Raw genomic sequence first — 25,005 nt, forward strand, 5'->3', positions numbered from 1 at the left:
GCTCGCTGTGGCGGCTCAGAAGACAAAATAAAAGCACTGTTGTGAAAGGAAGCAGGCACGATAATTGTTTTATCTCTTTTATCTCGTTTTCCTAATCCATGGAGGCCACAATTTTAATTGAATAGACATTTCGATTAATTGCGTCACTCTAGTAAAAGTTCATGAGAACAAATCGAATGAGATAAAACCTTGATGAAAATCATTCTTGACAAACTATTTTCATTTATATTTCAAACAATGGTTTTATGCCGGACTTTAAACTGATCATTAAAGCTCTCAGGCTCAGGTAGGTAACGTGAAAACGTGATTCAATGGTTGCAGACAGGATGGGATCATCCTGTCTGCAGTTTTGAAATTGTCTTCATGTGGATAAGCAGAGGAACGTTAAGACAGGAAAAGGGCAGGGCAAGGCGATACAGCCTGTGGAGTGTGTGTGTGTTTATCCCACAGCTCGTCCTCGGAGAGAGCCAGCGATAGGAGCACATTGCTCCGTCCCTCCCTTCCTTCTGCATGGCTTCATCCCTGCATCCGTCTCCCTGCTCTATTCGCTCTGTTTCCCAAGCTCGCAGCGCTGTGGCTGGCATCATCGCGCATGCTTGGCCACGTCCGCGTGCGTTTGCCCGCACTGAGGCCAGCGTGCTCGTTCCGCTGGCAGAATATACCGATCCCACCAGGAGCACCTACAGCACGACCAGCTCTGCATCTTGCAGCACTTTGTGCTCTGATGCTGTGGCAGTTCTTGCCCAGGAAATTGTGAGCGGACGTGGTAAACCGTGACCCACTGATGTGATTAAGACCGATACAGACTGATGTCTTTGTGTGATCAGTTTGGTTACTGTGACATCATAAACAATCAGCTTGCTGCACATTGTAGCTTCTTTTTCCTCGATAGGCTAATGCTTTGCTAGTTCTTCTGAGATTGTTACTGAACATCAGAGATAAATTTATGAATTTAAAAATTCTTTGTAATTAAGTAGCTGGAGGCATTACATACATGTTCCGGTTTAAGATGTCAGTAAACGGTAAGTAGGCACAAGAGATCGCGCTTCTGGGTTTGGTCAGATCTTCTGGGATGGCAGAGGCGGTTGTGCTTTTGAATCGTATAATTTTGAAATTGTTATCAAAGACATGCCTTTCTTTATCTTTGCATGGAGGAGGGGAGCAAAGGGCAATGAGTTAACTGAAACTAAAATAATAAATGGATATTTTTCACCAGCCTGTCATTGAACAGAGGAGTTTGACAGTGTGAGAAATGAGTTTCTGAGGTTTCCCTGTTAGTTCAGTGAAGGCGAGATGCTTTTGAATCCACACTTTGCATATTTTATGTTTGTATTAAACACCTGCAGCGTCATGCTGTCTGCAAACACGATAGCTATAATTTGACTTATATCCACCAAGGTCTTCAAGTCAGCTTAATGATTAAAAAAATGACCAAAAGAAAAAACACCTCATAGCTTGTGTATTGAAGGTCAGTAGATTGATCTGATCATTTAAAACTGTGTGTCTTACTGCCAGTGTTTGGACTGATGAGATGTAGGCATATAGGGAAGGATAATGTTACAGTAACAGGTTGTAACTGTTTCAATCAAAAACATTTTTCACTTTATTACATTTACAGACATTTTACCAAAAAAGGATCCTATACATGCATGATATCCACATAAATTGTGTCAGGTATATTAAAATGAGTCTCAGCAGGGTACAATTACAAAGTTAAAGTCCATTTAAGGAGAGCCAAGAAAGCTAAATGAATATATAGAATAAACCATTGGCCCTGGTGGAGCACTTCTCATATTTTTATGCTTTCCTGAGTTGTTCTTAAGTCACTGGACATTCAGCACGATGAAGTAATATAATGTGACCACAGGGTGATAGATGCTTTCTTGAGATGTCTGTCACATGTCATTGTGTCTATTTTTGGTCTATTTTTGGATGAGGCGACTGTCAGAACTTCCTCTGTGCATATGACATATAGATTATTGTGTGTCTGTGTGTGTGAGAGGGAGAGTTTGTTAGCGGTGACCTGAAGTATAAATGTGCATTTATAGAGAGCGCACCATCTGTCAGTAGGTCATCCTGGTTTGTGCTCATGTGTAGTGATGAGCAGCTCGGAGAGCTCTCCCCATCCACAGATCCGTCGCTACAGACACAGCAGCCCGCGATGACAGCACCGTGACCCCTGTGGGTTTGTCACATCTGCAGTCATGCTAGATGACCTAAAAGTAAAAAAGCAGGATGTGGACAGGAAGGGCTTGGAGCTCATTGCAGCATCATATCATTCCTCTGTTTCATTGACCAGCCTCTGACAGACGGCTTTAACGACGACTCCAGACAGTCTGCGAGCCACCGACTTCTCATCAGAAGCTTCACAGAACTGAACTGTTACTCACTAATCGGATAATCGGACAGAAACACAGTTTATTGTAAAGGAAAAGTGAAACACTGTGGGGGAAACGGGGCCCGTCTGATTTCTCTGAAGCAGCTCAGAAAATTCAGAGTCGCTATTTCACTTGAAATTGACAAACAGGAAGCTCAGCAGCAGCAAAGGTGACGAGGTCTGCTTATCTCTTCCTGTGAAGCTCTCCAAGTTACATCGCAGGTCTCTTCTTTGTGTAAAGTGAACCAATCATCTTTTTTAAAACCCTCGGTTTGCATGGAGCATCCGTCCAGAACAAACGTGGCTTAAAGGAAAATAGAACAGCCCTGGTCTGAGATAATGAAGACTTACTCTGGATAAGAGCTGCTCTAGAATCTGAGAATATGCATCATAATGTATGAAAATCATGTGGAACAGGTGCCCGTGATCTTGTCTTTACTCTTTGAAAGAACTGTTCATCTACGGAGATTACAAACACATTTAGAGTCACGTGAAAGAGTCCTCAGCAGGGTGTAAAAGCAGAGAAATCCCACACCTTCATGTTTTACCTTCAGTCGGCATCAGTGACTATAGGAGGTTTACTCATTCGTCGCTTTGTGTGAAGCAGGTCCGTCATTCGCTGCTCTAACTCTGCTGTAGCCTTCGTGTTTTTGTCTTCATGTTGGAAGTGAGAGCTGCGTCGTCCTCCTCATCAGCATCACCATCAGCAGTGTGTCTGCACAGATCACACAGTGAGAGCTGCACCTACTCAGCTGTGCTCTGCCGTCACAGGGCGCCTTTTTTGTTTTAGATAGCGGCGTGCTAACAGCGTGCTAACAGCGTGCTGCATTAATTCTCCCCACTAAGATTAAAACTGAATTGTTCTTTGTTTGGAAAGATACATCAGGTGTGCTGTGGTTTTTGAAGCTTGTAATAAACAGGGCAGCATGGCCCCGGTTGTTGCATTATTCTTCACTGACGAAGTCTAATTGCCTCTTAAAATAATAAAATGTGTCATCCTGGGTTGTCCCGTGAGTGTTTGAGGTGGCGGGCTGAGCCGCATCACCCTGGCAGGGAATCTGCCGCTTGCGTATTGACATTCTTTTCCCATGAAACACTCGCTCGCCGATGCTTCGACCTGCTTGCACGGGCTTGCGCGGCTGCCGTCGCTGCGTGCCGTATTGTGCATCTGTTTGTAGATGGATCGAGCCTTGAACAAAGAGGTTTTTGTCCCCTAAAGCGCACTTTAAGTTTCGTGGTGTTATGCATTCATTACAGGCAATCTTAGATCTTTGGCCTGATCGAGCCCCGTTTTGGTTTTGCTCTCACTCATCGTTTTCTCCTCTGTGCTGTGTCCTCTCTTGTTGCAGACCCTGGTAGGAGCGTGATGAGCGCGCGCTTCCGCTTGCCTGCTGGCAGATCCTACAATGTCCGGGCGACTGAGCTGGAGCGAGACAGGCAGCACACACAGGTTGTGTGCAACGTACTGCTGCTGGACAACACAGTCCAGGCCTTCAAAGTCAATGTAAGTAAACCCCCTTCAGTCCCAACCGCCTTGTTTCAATTGTGTGTGCGAGTTAAAAGCACATGGCAGAACATTACGTTTGTTTTTTGTTTGTTTTTCTTAGTGTTTTCTCAATAACACTGAAATTGTTCCCAGACAAAGACGTTAGGATGAAGACAGTGGTCTCGTCTGCTCTTTCTTTTTTTAGAATTGAAAACTTCCAGTATCAAACCCCTTCCCCTTTCTCTCAGACCAACTTTCCTACATACCTTTTTCCGTTACTGTGAATTTCCCCTCAAGCCCACCTCAGATTCATCTGAGAGTCGGTGGGGGAAAAAATCCCTTGTGTTTCGACACATCGGCAGACATTTAAAACACAGCCCACTCTCTCTCTCTTTCTCTTGTGTTCTGATGATACTAATGGGTAGGGTTTCACTTGTCCCACTGGCTTCAGTTTGTTCCATTTCTGGCTTTGAGGTTTGATCTCAGCGGTTGATCAGTCGGTCTTTATCTCGCTTTACAAGCATTCGGTCTCACGCAGGCGAAGCTCGAGGGGAAAATAAAGCAGGGTGTCTGTAAGCGAGCGCGGTGCGTGCGCTTCAGACCAGGTGACGAGCCAGCTTGTGACTGATGTTACGGCCGTCTGTCTCGGCTCTCCGTCTGATCAAGCACCGTGACAGAGAGACACACAGTCAGTCGGGAAATTCCCTTTGAGTCACAGCGCAGTTCTTCTAATAACATCCTCTCAGACACATCACTTCCTGTTAGCGTTGAGATTTGTGTTTACTGAAAGAAAAGCACGAACGACAATATGAACATTATATCTGATGAGTGCTGATGTGATAATGAAGTCGTACTTTTTACTCTGTGCGTTAATCCACGCTACTTTGTAACTGCTCGTTCACTTCCTGTCAGTCTTGTCATGCAGATGAGTCTGAGCCACGTATGTAAAAGACCGTCTGTGTGTTCAAGCTTAGCCGAATGTGAGAACTTCAATGTAGTGTGAGCTCTGTCGGCCTCTCTGCCAGCTTCATTGATCAGGCCCCCGCAGCAGCAGTAACTTCCTGGAAGGACAAGCCATCCCGAGAGCAACAATACTTCTATTGATCCTCTCTGTGGCCGACTGGCCGTGACTCCGGCGGAGAGTGAAAATCCAGAAGCAGCTTCTTATTGTCATGGGAACCGTGGGGGCTGGTGGTGTGCGAGTGTGTGGGTTGGCTGTGGGAGGCACATGAGGGGCTTGTATTGATGATCGTATAGATGGAAAGCCGTAGGCTGAAATAATATCAGTGTAAAGTGTTATTCCAGATATTGTTGTAGCGCCGAGCGTAATTTAAATGTCATCTAAAGAAGGGTCGATGAAATTTCAAGCATCGAGCGCTTGGTTTCCATCATTTCTTGTCAGTTTTGTATTTGTTGCGCTTCAGTTTACGATGGAAAATTCAAGAAAAGCACCAACGATCAATGCGACGACTGTATTTTAGACAATAACTCAGCGAGGAGGTCAGGTATTCCGATTTACGTTCAGATATTTATTCTAACTTTTGTCTCTTAATTGCATTCATGCTGAGCCTTTTTTTTTTTTTTTTTTTTTTTAATGATTACGTTTTAATTTGTAATTTTGAGTAACTGTGGAATTGCCCTGTTTTCACATTTAGTTTGAGGAAGAAGCCTCGTTAAATGTCAATGTGTCACACTTTCATAAATTAATGAACAACAGCCCCTGGACTTACAGTTTCTGCACAGTCAGAACATTTCAGACATTATCTCTGTAGTTCTCACCTACGTAATTGAGACTCACTTAAAAACTGCCTAGCAACAACACTCAGCTTACTTAATTTTCAGGAAGAAAAATATCAGATCGCCTCCTCCTTTTCCTTCCGGCTGTTCCATCCTGCACGCCTGCACGGTGCAGGTACCAAATTTCATATTCATAGTTTGCAACCCACTGCAGAAGTAGGAGAGACCTGCCAGAGGCATTCATCGCTGAGTAATAGCTACACCCATGTCGTCATCGGAAACACGATCACTAATAAAAGCAGTTTTATCTGCGTTCACCTTAAGTTCAGACTCGGTGTGGAAAATGAGGCAAAAACCCACAGCAACCATCAGTCACACCAGTCAGTCACCACTGCAGCGTTTAATAAAAAAGGAAAAATACAATGATATCACGCGTTATCCTCACATATGCGTGCTTGGAAAACCCACCTCCCCACATACAAAAGCAGGGTTAGCAGCATGGTCAATTCACAGGAAAGCAGAACCAAAGTAACCACAATACCCAACATGAATATTCAGCTGTCTGTAACAGCTATTTGGTAATCAGGCAGCTCTTAACAAAGACCCAAGTTACTGGGTTTTTTTCCCAGGCTCACAGTCAGTCTTTCGTTTGTCACACATGTATAGAAAGCACCACGTGTCCCAGTTTGCATCATTGAAATCACTACATTTGAGTATTTCATAAACAAAAATGTCTGTGATTAGGTAATATCCCTCTACTGCTGTACTACATACGGAGATCGATGAGTTGAAATGGCACTGGGATCATCTGCCCAGTAGAGAAAAGTACAATAACAAACTTAAAGTAGAAACCATCAAACTGCTTCTTTAAAAGAGCCAGCTGCTGCAAACAAGCTAATCAGAGCTACACGCTACTGTTGTTTTCTGTTTTTTATGTGTGTACCACAAGGGCAGTCCTGTGAACTAAATGTACTTAAACACACTAGTAAGCAGACCTGACTTCAATGTAACAGCAAAAGCTGAACTGGCGTTTGTCAATGAAGCGCCCGGCCCACTACAACTGATTTAAATGGCTTTAAATGGGGCTTATTGTGCTCACATTTCTCTTGGACATTCAGTATTAGCCCAACATTATTCCATACCATACCCACTTTATTTATAAAGCACTTTAAATGCAGGCACGACAGATACAAAGTGCTGTATGCACACAATAAAAACGATTATGAAATAAAAACGAGTAAGTGCTCACACTAGGTGGAATAATGGACAGGCTCCGCCCCCTCTGAGCTTGGATTTCTGTTTCTGTTGGTCAGAAACTTTGACATGGACTCTGCACATGCAGGCAGTGAAGCACCGCCACGACAGGTGTGCTTGTTCTTTTTATTTACGTGTTTCATTTTGAACCAGCTGCAGGCGTGACTGGAGTGTGCTTCTTTAACCCCAGACGTTCGTGTAGATCCATCGTTGAGCTCAGCTTGGTAACTGCGCTTTTCTTTTTTTTTATTGGGATTTTAGAGGCCAAGCAGAGTTTTTGCCACCTCTCCCCTTTTTCAGTTATTGTATTTCTTTTTTCCTTTAATGGGACTCTATTGACTCAGTGTTTCTGTTTAAGAGATGCCCTTAAATTCCTTCTGAAGCGATTCCTGTTCTTTTATTAATGCGTCATTTTTGATTCCTGATCAGTTTTTCTCTGTGGAGCCAAAAAGATTCGATGAGCTTGGAGATTTTATTCTGATGGAGTGAACAACCACTCGTTCTCGACTTCTCACTTCCTCCGTGTGTTTTGGTTTTTGCAGCCAGCGACAGGACAGCAGAATTTGCATGTGTTGTTGTTGTAGTGCTGACAGTTTCATGGAGTTGGTTATGCTCGATGGTGAGAAAAATGAGAGCGTAACAGTAAACGGTTCGCTCCACCTCTGTGACTGGAAGAGCCAAAATAGTGAATGCAACCACGCTGCTTAGAAACCAGGGAGGTGTGAGGGAGGTGTCACACTGCATGTGTGGGCAGGATGTGCTATACGTGTGCGCTCTCGCATGTTTCTTGGCCTCAGCACGACGTCCTTTGTTTTAGGGCTGTTTAAAATCAATATTAGCAAAACAAGGCTGCCCACTAATTTTAAAATGAAGATCACTGTTTGCCCAGATGAGTTTTCACCTCCGTTGTAAGATAAGATAAGATAGAACTTTATTAATCCCTCGGGTGGGTTCCTCTGGGAAATTCGACTTCCAAAAAAAGCACAGCACCGACAGAAGTTACAGTTACAGAATTGTTATATATATATATATATATATATATACACACACACACACACACACACACACACACACACACACACACACACACACACACACACACACACACACATTTTTATATTTATATATATATATATATATATATATATATATATAAATAAAAAAAAAAATATATATATATATATAAAAAAAATATACAAAGGGGATAAATAGAATAAATAGGAATAAAAAATAAAAATACAAGTGAATTGCACATTTCAAGTATTGAGTCTGTTGACTATTTACAAAAAGTATTGCACAAGGTATTGTACAGTGAGGTGAAGAGGCACTACAGCTTAGTTGTTCCCTCCTTTGTCCTCCTGTTTCCCCTCCCTCTCCCCTCCAGAGAGGAGTCTGATGGCGTGTGGGACAAAGGAGTTTTTAAGTCTGTTAGTTCTTGTCTTGGGGAGAAGCAACCTGTCACTGAACAGACTCTTCTGATTGTTTATGGCCGTGTGCAGAGGATGCCCAGCATTGTCCATAATGTCCATCAGTTTCTTTAATGTCCTTTTCTCTGCCACTGTCACCAGAGTGTCCAGCTTCATGCCGACCACAGAGCTAGCCCTCCTGATCAGTTTCTCCAGCCTGGATGAGTCCTTCTTTGCTGTGCTGCTCCCCCAGCACACCACAGCATAGAAAAGTACTCCAGCAACCACATGTGCATCACATGCCGTCGTGCTTTTTGGCGTTGACTCGGTGTATTAAACGAGAGCTGGTGCTGCTCATTCAGCGAGGTGGACGGACGTGCAGAGATCACAGATCGGTCCCTCGGTTCTCATCCTGAAAGTCTGTGCTGAGTTTACTGGAAAAGGAAAACGGCTATAGATGTCAGCGCCTCCACCTTCACGTTGTTCCTTTCCTGCCTGGACAAGCTGCCTCATACTTCCTGAAATTCCGTCATTCTTTAACACATACACACACACACACACACCCACACACACACACACACACCCACACACACACACACACACCCACACACACCCATCTTGTGGGGACATCTAATTGACATAATGCTTTCCCGAGCTTTTAGAATAGAATAGAATAATCCTTTAATTGTCCCAGAAGGGGAAATTTGGTTGTAACAGCAGCCAAAAAGACAGATATACAAACAAACAGTACACAGGAAGTGGTTACTATATACAGAGAGTATTGTACAGTTATTAAATTAAATAAAAATAGCTACAGATAAGAGGCAAAGCAGGTTGTAGTGCGAATCGGTTGATTAACTTATTGCAGTTACAGCGCAGATGTAAACATCTATGTTTGTTGGGAGCAGTTCTGATTGTACAGTCTGACAGCTGCAGGGAGGAAGGACCTGCGGAAACGCTCCTTCATGCATCTAGGATGCAGCAGTCTGTCACTGAAGCAGCTCTGCAGCTTTACCCTAACCATGAAAGATGAATGCCTAACCCAACTGTAACCCGTCACTAAAACCACATTTGGAGTCTTAAAAATGCCTTCAAGCTCGTGGGGACTGGGATTCTGGTCCCCATAAATATAATAAACTTCCTATTTTTGGTCCCCACAAAGATATGAATACACGCTCATGCACACACACACACACACATTGACACACTCAGTTGTTTCCTGTGGAAGGACTTCAATAAAAATGTCACATTTTTTGTTAACCTGTCATAAAACAGTGGAATTTCCCCCCGAGTGTTTGATGTTCGATGGTCCGCTCCCCTCCAACCCTGAAGATGAACCCCTCGGGGTGACAGACTTATCAGAGCATCTTTTTCCCCCCCTCTCTCTCGCGCTCTCTGCCCCTCCTCTGCTCTCAGCCAATCTCTTGTGCTCTAATTGCTCTCTATCACCATGTCTCCTTCCTCTCTCTTCATTCTCACGCACACAGACACTGTTTCAGTCCGCGGTGCGGGTGAAGGGCACAAAGAGGGTTTGTCTCACCCGCTCGCATCGTCAATCACTCCGTTTCTCTTCTTCCATGCTCCCTCTCTCTTTTCCTCTCAGTGACTTTCTCTCTTCTTACGTTTGCATTCTCTTTCTTTTCTTTGAAAGTCTTTCTGCATTTCTCTGCTCTTTCTGACTCGTCTATCCAGAATGTGGAGCTGCTGTTGCCATAGTCTGTGTAGCTTGTTGCGTAAAAGTCCAGAGGAAGCGTGTGTGTGTGTGTGTGTGTGTGTGTGTGTGTACACGCTGGTGCTAGTCTCTTCTGGTATTCTAAAAGCGTACGAGCCAAATGTGCGATTGCTGTGAGAGCAAACAGACATACATTGTTAAAAGTGAGCCAGGAATACACACAAAAGGCAAGCATGCCCGCTCACACACAGACACACACACAGGCGATGGGTTTCCTGGGATTGCAGTGTAAAAGTGCACAGAGGGCTCCCACATCGAGCTGAAAAGCTGCTTCGTACAAAGGAGAAGCGTACACACAGAGTTTCTCATGGAGGCAGCAGACACGTTTATCAAGAGTCTCCGAAGGAAAGTGTCACACGAGAGGCTAGCATCGCTAGCTTCCTCATTCTTTCGGTTAGCCGCTGTCAGCTGGCTGTAATCATCAGACTTTTCAGGCACTTGGGATTTCCACCAGATACTTTAAAGCAGCCAGAATTTAAAAACTGATTTTATATCATCCTAAAAAAATTAGTATATTTCAAAAGCCCTTCTAATGTATTTAAAGAGGCATTAATAGAGATTTAAAATGCCCCATTTTTCGAAATTTAAGGTGTGGTGATGATGGAAGGGAAATGTAAGAGCCTTGATGTTGATGAAGCGCTGCTCCCTTCATCTGTCGCCACAGCAGATCATCTGCATCCATCTCACCCCATCCCCAGCATCCTCTGTCCTCCTTCACTACGTCCATGAACCTCCTCTGAGCTCTTCCTCTTCTCTTCCTGTATTTTCTTCCCGTCTCCAAACCATGCATCACAGCCATCTTGTGCCTCCTGCTGCTCCCCAGACACTCGTCTCCTCCAGCTCCACTCTGCCTGTACTCTCTTGTTCACCACAGTTGCTTTGGATTGTTTCCTCCTCTCTCTAGTGCATACCTCCACCTCTTCAAGCTCCACCTGCTCCCGATGCACACTACAGATCAGTGTTGTCTGCACACATCATAGTCCACAGAGACTCCTGCCCGACCTCATCTGTCAGCCTGTCCATCAACACTAAGAACACTTTGTTTGATTTTGAGGAAAACATGTTTCATTTGTTGGTTAACACATGAATTCAGGAAGAGACAAAATATGGATGAAGGACAGCCCACTTGTCTTCCATGTTTAGCCCATATTTCATATTAAAATCACAGAAAGCAGGGATGAGGTCCGCTTCGGTGACTCGAGCAGCTATCGGCTAAAACCAGGATGCGTCTGCCTGTTAGCAGATGAGTGATGGCAAAAATGATCATCCCTGCAGACTTGCGATGAAGGGTAAATGCATTATTGGTAGCAAAGCTGTTTCTAGAAACGTGTTTATCGGTGATGTCAATCTGGGCTCTTTAATATGGGAGGCAGCCTCGGGTGCGCTTTAGAGGAACAGCAGCCACAAAAGGGCCGTTTGACGCAGTGAAATATGAATTTGCTACTAGAGTAAACAGTTGTTTACCAGGTTTTAATGCATTATTAAACTGCAGATAAATATTTTTTAATTAAACCGCTCATGCTCGTTTCCAGCTCATGCTGCCTGATAACACTTTCTTATTTTTCTGATTGGTGGGCTTCTTATTAGGGGATATCCCTAATGTGGTCATCCTCTCTTCACGTCCTTATTTTAAACTTCTTCTAATAAGCAATGAGCACGTAACTCGACAAAGACAAGGAAAGCCTAACCGATCACCTTCGACAATGTTCTGACCAAATTGGCTTTGTCCACAGGTTTTCCTCTCTGCAGCGCTCCTCTTTTAAATGTAGCCATGTTGAATTTTTCATGTTCACCTGAGTGTGACTGGAAAGGCCAAAAAGTCACCAGTTCTCTCAGTACACCAGCAACTCACACATAACAAGGCTTTGACATTAGTAGATTGCACACATGCAAGTTGTCCTAGAGGGCTGCCATGTCAACATGTCAACTGTCAGCTAACATTGTGTCTGTTTGCCCCACACACACACAAACAGTGCGTTGTAAAACTGTGTCAGCAGGGCAAAGGGGAGTGTGTGTGTGTGTTCTCCCATGGGAGCTCTGATGGAGCCACACATTTGTGCCCTGCCTCCTCCTCCTCCTCTTAAAGTTGCAGCAGATCAGGTGTGACTTTCTGCCCCACTTGTGATCCCGTGGCTTCTCCTCTCACCCTCGCTGTTTTCTCAGGAAATGATGTGATATTAATGATGCGTTTGATAAGTGATTTCTCACATTTTACAGCCTTTTAATTGGCTCTCTGTGGACTCTGTGTTTAGGGAGAAATCCCCCCTTTCCTCTTCCTTAATCCTGATCAGAAACCATCTGTAAACGAAACCTGCTCACCGCTTCGCTTGAAACTGATGTTTATCTTGACGTCTCGTGGAAGCTCGAGTGCAGATGGGCAGTTTCTGTTTCTTGTTTTGTTTTTTTTAAACCTGTCAACATCAGTGACTCTCACATGAAACCTGTTTCCAGGAAGGTGAATCAAGGAGATCGTGTATACAACTTTTGTCTATCATTATATGTTGGTAGTAAATAAAGCTCAGCGTGGATGACCGTGTTTTCCTTTGTTCTCTGCAGAAGTCGGATAATGGCCAGGTGCTGCTGGATGCTGTCTTCAAGCACCTGGAGCTGACCGAGAGGGACTATTTTGGCCTGCACCTGACTGACGACTCATCAGATGCACCAGTTAGTATGACAGCTGTGTGTGTGTGTGTGTGTGTGTGTGTGTGTGTGAACTGTTTTCACTCAGGGATCGGCACTTCTGTGGAGCACTGATGGGCACTGAAACTATGCAACGTGTTGCTGGGTAAAGATCAGCAGCAAATTAAACTTTATCAGCCTAAAGTTTGAGTCTCGCAGGCCAATAGACTGATCCTCTGTGATCCTCCGTGCGCTCTGAACACCTGTGGTGAGTGGTTCCTAGCTGTCACTGTGTAACATTGATTGCAAAGAGGGCGCTGCACCAAAATCCTCCTCGCGATTGCTTTGATCGATTGCAGATTGCTGTGGCTGACTAGTCTTTAAAGACTAGCACTACAGAAGGTTTGCCTTCAAAGTAAAAGTTCACCTGACTGCTGCAACCAACACGTTTAAAAAGGTGCAAATTTCACTTTAACATTCAAATAGTCATGCAAAGTACAGTAACAGTTGCCATGACAACCCGATGACGACCTGATAACAGCCACAGAAATCACAAAAGAGTTTTTAGTGCAGCATCTTATGTCTCTTAGCAACCAATTTCACCTAGCGACTGCTAGCAGCCAATGACGGAATGCTCACTTTACCTTAGCAACCAGTCGTTGCCAGGAGGTTGCCGACCGGTCTCTGTGAAGCACGCCTGAGAGAAACCAGTATCAGTTTAATGGTGCTGTGTTTTTAGGGGATTTAATAGAATTACATTTGATCTTTAAAACACGACAGACCCGCCTCCTGCCGCCTTACTCGGTTAGCTAGTTTCATTATAGTTTGACTTTTTGGTAAGTTAGGTCACATGTGTTTACTAAAGAAGTGATTCATGTAAAGCAAATTTAAACTGTGCTGATCCTGTATTTTGTTGGGAAAGTTGGGAGTTGATAAGAGCTTGTTTAAGGGCCAGTGTGATGAAATTAAATCATGTCTGCCTGCGAGTAATGATCAGTGTGTGCGTGCGTGCGTGCGTGCGTGCGTGTGCGTGGCCACTGGTAAATAATTGAAGTTGTGTGTTCACACTTCATGGTGTCTCTAAGTGTCTCTCTATCAATATTTTACAGCGCTGGCTGGATCCCAATAAGCCCGTCAGGAAACAGTTAAAAAGTATGTGAAATCCTCCGCACACACCAGCTCAGCTAATTCACTTCATCCTGCAGCCAAACACGTTCACTCAAGTCAAACTTCATTACACGATTTTTATTATTAATTTTCTTCCCAGCTGGTTGAGGCTGCAGCGTGCAGCGTGGTCCCAGCAATGGTTAAAAATCCACTCTCCACCTGAGGCTGATGTCTCTCATCCACGCTGCCATTTAAAATTCTGCCTGTGCTTTGAGCCGTTATTAAACTTAATTTCAACTCCGCTCTTGTTTTTAGTAACGAGTAATATAATATGTGACGTGTGGAACAATTAAGCTTGAGTGGAATCTGCAGTCCTCCTCCAGCGATGTTTGAACTGCGCTTCAACTTTATTTCATGTCGATTGGCTCATTGACAAAAAACACTGCAGCTCTGTTTCTTAAGCAGCATGAGCGTACGTGTGTGTTTTACACTTATTATTAATTATCTGCATCACTAAACAAAAATACACATGCATAATGTTTCCTAAAGAAGCCCCTGAATAGAGAGCACATGTTCATTTATATCACAGACTGACACTCTCCGATGAACATTTCTCCCCTCTAACTGCTCGTCTCTGTTTCTGCAGGAGGGTCTCCCCATAACTTAAGCTTCAGAGTCAAATTCTTTGTCACAGACCCCAATAAACTTCAGGAAGAATACACACGGTAAGAGTTTCTAACAACACGACAGGCTAAGAACAGCAGCAACCACTCGGTTTGTTAAACGCTGACATTAAAGTTCACTAACAGAGGAATAAAGGCTCAGTTGTAAACGAGATCCGCTCCTCACAATGAATGAAGTGTTTTTGTCATTTGACTGAGCGTCACAGAAAGTGCTAATCAAAGCAGAGCAACTCGAACTCGCTGTATTGATGTCGTTTCATTCAGAAACGGAGCAGTGATCTCTGCGAGCAGGAGCTTTGCAATGGAAATGATGTTTCTGTAGATTTGTTAGTTCTGCGTTCAGGGTCAGTCGTCAGTAATGGCATCAGCATCAACAAAACACACACCATCAGTAGCTCTTGTAGTAGCAGGTGTTTAAACACGCTAATGCAAAAAAAAGTCAACTTTGATGCTCTGAAGTGTTTCAGTCTGAGCAGCAAAGAAAGAGATTTTCTTGGTCCAGAAGATTTAGGGACAGGTTTACGTGTTGGGACATCCCAAACTGGGGTTTGGCATTTAAAAAAACAAAACAAATAAAACAGAGTACTGTCTGATTGCGTGTAAAAGGTGGGAACTCTTGATGCTTGATGCTGAAATGAAGCGATCTTTGAGCGCTGTTTTGTCCCGTTTAGTAAATCTGACCTGGCTGCAGACCATTAAAGGGAAACACTGTGTGCAGTTTTTAATAGGAGAAAGATACCTGTACTGGTTGAGATGCTTTTTTTGAGCCACACACAGCAGGAAACATCAGTACAGTCCCGGAGTTCCCCCCCAAAAATGTCATTCTGTTAAGTGAATCTGTACAAAATATGTGACGTATGCGTTTAATCTTAAGTGAAGGAAATAAACAGTTGAAGTTTTTTAAGGTCGCCCACATCGGTTTTTCTCTGATTCTTCAAAAATTCTGGCATGAAGAATAAAAAGATTTAAAAACAGTGACCCTAACCCCAAAAACAGCAAATTGATTCTCTGGATCTGAGCTGTATTTTCTCTCTTAATGCAGATCAAGAAATATTTTTAAAAAGCATCTTTTTCTAAGAGAAAATGTTCTGCAAATCCACTGTCTGCTTTGTGCACGTGCAGAGGAGCGATCGCAGCTCTGCAGAGATCGTTTCAGCCTCTCTGAGCCTTATCTCGGTTTTGCACAGAGCTTGTAAAAGTGAATAGAGAGCCTTGGATCTGACGTGCCCGTCTGATGCATTGTACATTCAAGTCACGTTTAACAAGCACTCCTGACAGCAGTGTAGTACACAGAAAAACCTTAACAGTGTTCACGCTCAGGTTTGAAACCTAAACTATATATAGATATATATATATACACACTTCACATCCATCCCGCAGAAGTTGTAACTGTGATAATGTTCCCACCAGGCCAGTGCTGTGTGCTCGTCCTTACATGACAGTATCACTGCAGCTGTGCTGGTGTTTCACTGATGACTTGTCCTGATGCTCTGTTCCTCCCCCTCAGGTACCAGTATTTTCTGCAGATCAAACAGGATATATTAACTGGAAGGTGAGTGTGTTGTTCTTTGTGTACACAGTGTTGCTGACTCAACTAGGTGGAGCATTCTGCCTCAGGCCAAATGCACTCATACAGGTGTGTTTACGGCATGAGAACCATTTATGCAGATATTTTTAACAAGCCTACACTTTAAAGGGCATTTCCCATGTTTATTTTTGACCAGGGTAACTTTGCATGACTTACAGTTAATCCGTATTTTTATGTTACTGGGCCTTGGTGCAGCAGCGTAGGTCATCTGAAACAAGCCGCTTTAATTTTCCCCTCCCCTGTAAGCCGGGGGTTTCAAACATGTGGGTCGCGGAACAGGTACGGCCTGCCAAAGAGAATAGTTCGGCCCTCTGAAAGTCGTGAATTCATTATTAAATATTTGTAGATCAACACAAGCTCTTTAAATCATGAAGGATGTAAAAGTCGTGCTGTAGTTTAATTCCAAAAACACACAGAGGTAAAAATAAAAGTCACCTTGCGTTCATTTCGGGGCGTTTTCTCATTAAACGCTCATTAACCGTGAGAAATCGGCACAGGTGAGCATCCTCTTCTTCGTGGAGGGAAAACGAGGGCATTATTATGCGATGGTTGCATTTGTTCGACCCCATAGATCAGATGGCGTTGTGCGTGAGTGAAATCGAGGTTGACACCTCAGCAGCCTTCTGATTGTTGCACAGTGGGTCCTGCTTTAAAGCCAAGATGTGGGTGACTGGAGGAAATATGAGTTAATGCAGCGCACGTAGGCTCATTGGGCAGTCGTACAAGCACTCACGACACGCTCATTATCCTTTTTGTCAGTGAATATAAGGCTCGCTGCTTCCTCTTACTTGGTTCTTCACACAAACTCGAATAGATTTTTCCCCCTCCACATTTCTGTTGCTGTTATTGATGATAGCTAATCTCTGCTCTTTGAAATGAACTGTAATAACTTTTGTATTGATCCAAGGCTGAAACGTCTGTTTAATCTGTGTGAATGTGTGTGTGTGTGCGCGTCTTCCTTCGACTTCCAGATTGCCCTGTCCTCACAACACAGCCGCGCTGCTGGCTTCCTACGCCGTGCAATGTAAGTAGCGCTCCCTCGGTGCTCCAGTTCTACTTAATAATGGAAAGGCAATTCATTAGGACTGTCTTTAGCTGCACACGCTCTTAAATGTAATGACTGTGGTTGCCTGAGTGCATTTATAACTGCTGCTCTGAAGCCATTACATTTCAATTAAGCCACGTGCTGATATTTGATATTAACACCAGTGGTATAAATATTCGATGAGGTTGTGGCTTCTCTTTGCAAAAATGGCTGCTCATAAATAACATGCAGAGGTGAAAGTGGTGAGAAAGCCTGCTGCGACGGCGCTCCTCTGCAACGGCGCCAGCTCCGTCCGCTCTGAGACGCTGTGGGTGCATCAAACGGGGAGAATATATAAACTAGACTCTCAACATGAGATGTTTTACCTGAAGGTTTTTCTTTCTTCACCCTCTCCCATGATGTGCTGCCACAGTTCTAAAGCGTTTTTCTTTGTTATTGCGGTTCTGTGTCGTAGACTACTTTTAAGGAGATTTTCACTTTGCCGTGTGAGAGCATTTTAGGCTCTTTGAGCGTGTTTTTTGACGCCGTTGAGGCCCCATTTTAAAGAGGGCCTTAAATTAATTGAATTGTGACAAATACCAGATACTGGACAGGACACTGTGGCGATTTCATACCCGAGTTTCCTCATCTGAGAAACTGATGACCTTAAACCAGAAGCTGATGGTCGACGAGCTGCTGGAGACATGGAGGTTATATGGAAACCACAATGGAAACAGTCACCAGAGAAGCCGATGTCCATGTTTGTAACCCTGCATGGCTCAGAGACACGGCCACTCAGTAAGAGCCTCAGAGCCCGGTTGGATGGATTTAACTCTGGAGCACCCAGAACAGTTCAGCAAGCCAACCAGGGAACACAGGAACGTCTGATATCTGCTTTGTGGTTTGGACATCTTCTACCTCTCGACCGTCCTACAAGGTGCTGCTGGATGGAAGCAACCGATGGATTCAACAGAACGTTGGCGTGGATCCTGTAGCTGCTCGGCCGTCACTCAGGAATGTCTTACGTGGAAACCTCTAGTGTCACGTGCCAATGTACTGTTGCAGCAGTTGTAACGGGTCAGCTTGGTGGTATTATATACAGCAAACACGTATTAGCACACTCCATTAAATAGAAGCATGCAGCTGTATAGCTTAGAATGCTGATGCAATAGTCAGTACACTACACGCCAGTGGGACCAGGCTATTTTCTGGTTTTCATTGCTCTGGTGATGCGTGCATAGACTCAGTCGCTTCACCCTTTCATGCATTTCAGTAGCTGTTGTTCAATATTTATTAGCTTCAGGCTCAACACAGTTAGCTCAGTTTCACTGGTGATGGCAGAGCAGTGCAGATGCTCTGCTGCCAACAGCAAAGCAGAGGTTCAGCACACAAGTGTAAATCAAGCTTTATGCAATAAAGCACATATGACTCGGTCACTAACAGCATTTCAAATCCAGCCGTTCTCAAGGGAATTTGATATAAAAAAATTAAATAATAATCAAGTTTCTCTGTCTAATCAGATCTGTTAAATCCACTTCTGCACTTGGCTTGATGTGATCACCTTGTGCCTTACTTTAGCTGTTCTGGAGCCTCATTTAACCACTATAACTGTAAAACCCACTGACTGCAACCTGTTCATTACTATGCAGACCTGCAGACTAGGCCATTGCAGTCGATGTTCAGCCCCTCCTCCACCGATTTATGCGCTCATAAACCCCCTCTCTTACCTCGTTCCACTCTGCCTCCCTCTTCCTTTCAGCGCTCTTCCTCTATCACATGTTTTGCTGGGAATATCCTCAGCTTCAGTATGTAGGTCACAGAGCAGATTTGGCCTAGTCTAGCTGAATCACACTGCTACTGCTTTTACACACACGCGCGCACACACAGATACAGAGTGTAGCGAGGTCCGTGTCGTCACGTCGCTCAGTGCCAGCATAGATTATGAAGATACATGTTCACTTTTGGGGAAAAACTGTTCGTAGCAGCTGTTATGCTGCTAATTCAGTTAGCTCAGCCCAAATGCTGTACTCACAGCTCTAAATCCAACTCCAAAGCTCTGAAAGAAAAAAAGGCAGAAAATGACTGCCTGAAAACCAAAAAGTTCAAAAGAATTTGAATATCATCCTAATCTTACCGCAACTTGTACCAACACAAGTATCCACATTGACATATACACACTTCTATTAAATTACCTGCAACGTGAGTAAAATCATCAGTAGCATCATTATAAGACCCTTGAGCTCAAGCTAGTATCTCCCACTTTCAGCCAATCGGCAGCTGAGTATGGATTTCACATCAAGAGATGGATCCACAAAGAAAGATCAGGTTGACGAGTCTTTGAGGTTCATTGACCTTCGCGCTGAACCTTGGTAAAGAAAGAACTGCAGCTTAAAATAAAACTAACCTTAAACTACTGTATGAAACAAGAGCTATTGACCGCACACACGTGTCCCTGGTGGTGTGTACACATCAATAAAAGGGAGAGCTAGAATTGATTGGTTGGCCAATATGCTCTGGCCACCAGGTTTGTAGGTTAGTCGAGAGACTGCTTGAGTGAATTGATGGTTTTAGCCTAGTGAGCTCGCTGGATTCACTTTGAGCTCTTCATCTTAGAGCGCTTTGAAAGCTATCAGAGATCTGACAGTTATCATTGCACTCATCTGTTACTAATGTTTTGTTTTTGAAGGATGCCAGCTATTCCCATTTCCAACTCTGTGATGTTTCACATTTGCTTTTTACTGGGGCTTATTGCAGTATTTTAGTTCGGCCTCTGTCTGAAACTAGCAGATTTAGCTCCTCTTCCTTTAATGACTCTCTCACTGCTCTTCTGATTGGCTGCCCCTCCTGACAGAATATTGAAACATCTGGTGGGCGGGGTTTCTGGGCTCAGAGGCAGAGCAAAAGTTCTTCACACACTTAGTTTAATGTGTTTAGTGTGAAACCCCAATTGTGACAGTGTATATAACAGAAAAGGTCGCTTTAAGATATTTTACGTGTCGAATGATGAGGTCATTTGATGTTATTAACAAACATCCTCCTGATGTGTTGTAAAACTAAGTGCACAGTTAGTACTTAGAGTTAGTGACTCCACCAAAGTAGCTTTGCATGATTAAGCGTTCAAAATAATCCTTATTCGTCTTAAAACAAACTCTTTTGCCAACTTGTTCCTGATTGGCTGCCCCTCTCAATCAAAAGGTTTGAACAGCAGTTGGGTGGGGCTAGTTGACAATAGACGGTTATATCCACTCCCACAGATGGATATGTCTGAGCCAAGAATGGGGAAAAACTGAACATCCTGAAGCCTAACGTGCGTCTCTCTTCTCTTTCTAGCCGAGTTGGGGGACTACAGTGAAGCAGAGCATAGTCCGGGCTATCTGTCTGAATACTCCTTTATCCCAAACCCCCCTCAAGACTTTCACAAAGAGGTCGCCAAACATCACCAGCAGCACAGGTACGCTGAGACACGCTACAACACACCTGTGATTTGGTACAGTTTCCTGCATGTGGAGGCGGAAAATCGAAAATTGGTTCTTTATGTTGATTTTCAGCACCTACATCATCATACTGTATATTACGGGCCACGACTAAGGGCGTGGTTCCCGTGTAATTAAATCAGATTTAATTGTTATTTATATTTACCTGCAAACACTTAAATGTAGGTACAGTCGAATGACTGAAACCAGCCCATTGTTTCCTCAGTGGGCTGGGCACTTGGATGAGTGACGAAACGTTTCTCCCACTGTAAACGCTTCGTCCAGATGAACAGAATCAACCTTTGGAGCTTAATTTATTTTTCTTTCATGATCGCTGCTCAAACTAAACTGACAAAAGGAGTGTACAGAAAGGAGTTTCTGCTTCCCTGTAATGTACCTGGAAGTTAGGCGAGGTTAAGCAAAGGTTAATCCATAACACTGAACCTTAGAATTCAGTCATGATGAAAGATGGGGAAATATTGTTTGTTCCTCTGCAACATTATCAAGAAATGATGCAATACTTAAAATCACTTGCATCATAATTGGTTTCTATAAAATACCTGTAGTTATGCAATGTTTAAAATTACTCATGCATCCCTCAGCAGACTTGCAGTATCATTATTTCTTTGTTTCCTGTCAAACCCTGACCGGTTACGACAACCTTTGAGCGTTTGCAGGTAAATTTAATTACTTGTAATTTGATTACAGGGGTGTTACACTGTTAGTCATGGACCCTTATTATAAGGTGTTACCAAATACAGTAGAAATATGAAAGACTGATTACTGTCCCTGTATAAAAGCACACATATGGCTCACATGCTGCAGGTTTAATGACCTTTTCCTTCTGCCTGGCTCGTTTGTTTGCTGCTTTTCTTTGTGTATTTTCCGCCTCCATATGTCTAACACACACCGCGTCGTCGTCGCTGCTCCGCACGGCCTCCCGACGGCCTCCCGACGGCTGCTTCACCCTCTCTCACTCTGTTGATTTTTTCCCCTCTCTCTCTCTCAGCGGTCTATCTCCGGCCGAGTCAGAGTTTAATTATCTGAACACAGCACGCACGCTGGAGCTCTATGGGGTAGAGCTGCACTATGCAAGGGTAAGTCTGTTAACGCCTGTGTGTTAAAGACTGTGTTACGAAGAGTTTGTCCTTGCTTCTGGAGCATTACGGTTCATCACCTGCAACATTTTTATTTCTTTTTTTAATTCCACCAAAGCTCGGAGGCCTGTCAGACATGTCCAGCGTCTGCGATCTCACTCTAGCCGTCTTGCTTCCTTCCCCTCCCCCCCACAGCAACCGCGAGCAGTTAGGTGATAATCCAGAGTCCGGACCCACCCTCAGCCGTTGTGCTCAAAACTGATATCACAACGTTTTAATCTGTAAAAGGTTTCCCTCTTTCCCGCTGTCACAACGTGGTTCGTACACTGTTTTCACAGAGCCAATCACGTCTGTGCTGGGACTGAGATCAGGTCTGTGGAGCTGCAGGGTGTACAGCTGACGTTGTTGCCCACACCCTGCAGAAATGCCACACATTGGCATTCAGCTCTCATCATGACACCAACACATAGAAGCAGAGCAGGAAAACCAGCATTTAATCCGTATTTGCGATGCAGTTCTTTTTATCCACGAGCTTCCTGACTAATTCATCTGCATTCTGTTAGATTCATGTAGTTTCACTTCACAGCAGCGAGCTAAAACACTCCCATGCTAACTTAAGAGCTGCTCTAGCCTGTTGTAATTTCTAGCTGAGGCAGTAGAGAGTGGCGCTCCAGCTGCTGAAGGAAATGAGAGCAGTGATTTTTCAGGTGTGTTATTATGGGATGTACAAACGGGACTCGAGCGTGGATTAAATGTGACGGGCAAAGTATGAAATGCGTATGAGAGCTATAATCATGAAGCTCAGTTTAAAACTGTGACTCTGTGTCAGATTTAGGAACACATACTTGGTTTACATCAGTGAGGAAGCCAGTTTTACTCTCCTCCCTCCCACCTGCCTCCACCTTTACCACGCCCTCCTTCACCTGTCCCACTCTCCTCTCCTCAGGACCAGAGTAACACAGAGATTCTCCTCGGGGTGATGTCTGCTGGAATTGTGATTTACAAGAACAGGGTACGGATCAACTATTTCCCATGGTGAGTGACCCACACGTCAAGAAGAGAGGATCACAGACATCACTGTGTATGTGGGCTCAGTTTCTGTACTTTCCTGTGTCCTTTAAAATACAACAACACAAAGTAAGAAACACGTGAAAAGCAGAAGTGACAGAGGTAGTGCTATGACTGGATTTACATGGTTTTTTTTAAAGCGAGGTTTCAAAGGGAGCTCTGGGGAATCCCTGAGGATGACTGGGATGCTCCCCTGAGTTCTGCGTGACTTCCAGGGTGTTTGCCTTTCCGGTGGTAACAGGAATGCCAGTATGATGCTCTGTGAGCATAGCTTCCAGCTGGCAGCCAGACTACAACCACAACAAGTTGGAGGAAACAGAGTTCAGAGTTGAGTGGTGGTTGTGTGTCATGGGTTTTGTGATAACACTTGAAATGTGAGTTGTGTGGTTGGAAGAACCTGTTTTATCCTGTTTTAAGTCGTATAGCATAACATTACAAGTGACTTGTAAGTAGTAAGAATACAAGGAGCACTGAGCTTGGACGGAGCTTTTCCCATTGCTAGCAGATGTTGGTGTGATTTCTGAACTTGACTGGTTTATTTCTTACCCTTCACAAAGCCTTTAATGTTACTGGATCCAACTGGTTTTAGAGTGGGCACCAGCAAATACCCAGCCGATGAACCCTCTGTGCTCTCCTTACCAGACTATGCCAGTCTGTGGCAAAGGACAGCATCTGACACCTCTGAGCCGTTGTGGTTGAAATCGAGTTTCAGTGTGATTTTCGGTCTCGATAGCTTTACAAATTGAGAGAAAGTGCCGGGGAGGTTCCTCTGCGCAGGCAGATCAGATCCTTTGGGGCCAGCCTTTTGACGCCACTGGTCTAGACTGTTCCTCGTGGATTGGCGTCACTCAAAGATGCCTCTTTAGTACCTGTTTACCCGGTAGTATTGCTTAATATCACCCCCCACACAACAGGGAAATAAGAACTTTTAGTTTCCAGTTCTTTAATAATTCATGTGTAGACTTACATAAAAGGAGGACTTCCTCCATGATATGTTTAAAAATGTGACGAGGTTCCTCTGGTCAGAACGTGTCCAAATACGACTCTGAATCTGAGGCTGTGTGGACCTGTGGCAAATGGGATTCACAGGTGACTCCTCTCCATCGTGTACTTTCAGTAAAGTGGTTGGTCAGGGTGGAATGACTTGCATTATCAGTGAATTTGATGATGAATGAGAATATACAAGATGAACAGGAGAGGACTAAAGGGTACTAAACCCCGAGGGACACCACAGGGGGGAGAATCTTTGCCTCGGCACACCCAGGAAATCGGATAGATTAAAAAACGTAGAAACTACATATGCTTTTCGAAACATGTATGTATTCCTGTAAACATCGTGTATTCCACTTATTATTTTCGGAGTATCAAAAAACCCAAAAGACGCTTATGATCTGAGGCTGCAGTTTCACCTGCTCGGAGCCAAAGATCAAGGTTGTTTGAAAGCAGCTCTGCAGCCAGCGGAGAACCTGGCACGTATCCGATGTGGATGAAAAACGGTGCACTGCTGGGGGAAAGAAAGAAAGCGTACTTCACTGATATTTTCATACTCTGTCATTTCCTCCTGCCAAATTTGCCCCGAACTGGGAAATCAAACGGTGGATGTTCTTGTCACAAATCCACCTCTGCGCCTGTCGGTCTGCAGTTCCTCTTGTACTGCTTCCAGGAACCCTTTTTGCTGAGAAACGAGCTGCATAATATTTTGGAAACCCCTCACATGGTGATTATTGACATGGCATATTAATGTTTAAGCCCCTGTTGAGCTTTTCTAGAATTATACAGATGATTTCACCAGATTTTTCTGGGAAGTGGGGGGAGGGGGTTTGTGTGAAACTATGTTTCCTGAAAATATTACAGGCGTCAAATCTGCTCTCTGTCGTTCTCTCTTTGTCCTGCTTTTGCTTCTCTCTCTCTTTCTGTGTCCAAGTCACTTAATCTCATCGCCTTTTGCTCTCGGTCTCTCTGTGAAGCATCAGTTCTTGGAAATCTCCCATTCTCTGCCGTAGCATTGTGGGTGGTTAAATGTTAATGGGTGCTGAGGGTGGGAGATGAACTACTCAAACCTCTGTAACGCTGGAAGATGTGTAGGCTTAATACATCCTGAACACACTCACACAGCGGCTGGTGTGTGTGTAGGTGCATCTTTGGGGGGTTTTCTAAGATGAGTTTGATTCGATGGAAGGATTTTGTATTACAGACATTGCGAGGCCTATATTCATAAATCTGAGGTCTTTCCATTTGGGCCACAGGAAAGCCAAACCATGAAATCGTAGGGTTAAGACTCTGTTTCCGGTTTGAGCGACTACGGATAAGTCTCCGTGGAATGAGCGCTTAAGCGAGAGAAGCTGATGCAAAGT

General features: G+C 44.1%; 1 protein-coding gene across 1 annotated transcript in view; it reads left to right on the plus strand.

Moving 5' to 3' along the window:
* ptpn4a (protein tyrosine phosphatase non-receptor type 4a) overlaps nt 1-25,005 on the plus strand; it is a 70,975-nt gene that overhangs the window by 23,332 nt on the left and 22,638 nt on the right. Inside the window, exons 2-10 of the mRNA XM_086266547.1 lie at nt 3,727-3,881; nt 12,549-12,656; nt 13,721-13,763; nt 14,365-14,443; nt 15,909-15,953; nt 16,961-17,013; nt 20,344-20,464; nt 21,496-21,583; nt 22,530-22,618. Coding sequence (XP_086122673.1) covers nt 3,744-3,881; nt 12,549-12,656; nt 13,721-13,763; nt 14,365-14,443; nt 15,909-15,953; nt 16,961-17,013; nt 20,344-20,464; nt 21,496-21,583; nt 22,530-22,618 — 764 coding nt within the window. The 5' untranslated portion in view covers nt 3,727-3,743. The remainder of the gene's footprint in view (nt 1-3,726; nt 3,882-12,548; nt 12,657-13,720; nt 13,764-14,364; nt 14,444-15,908; nt 15,954-16,960; nt 17,014-20,343; nt 20,465-21,495; nt 21,584-22,529; nt 22,619-25,005) is intronic.

The sequence above is a fragment of the Aulonocara sp. 'chitande type north' Nkhata Bay genome, linkage group LG16 (genome assembly GCF_057382095.1).
Source record: "Aulonocara sp. 'chitande type north' Nkhata Bay isolate Kocher_YH1m ecotype deep benthic linkage group LG16, A_spYH_male_GT1.1, whole genome shotgun sequence".
NCBI lineage: Eukaryota > Metazoa > Chordata > Actinopteri > Cichliformes > Cichlidae > Aulonocara > Aulonocara sp. 'chitande type north' Nkhata Bay.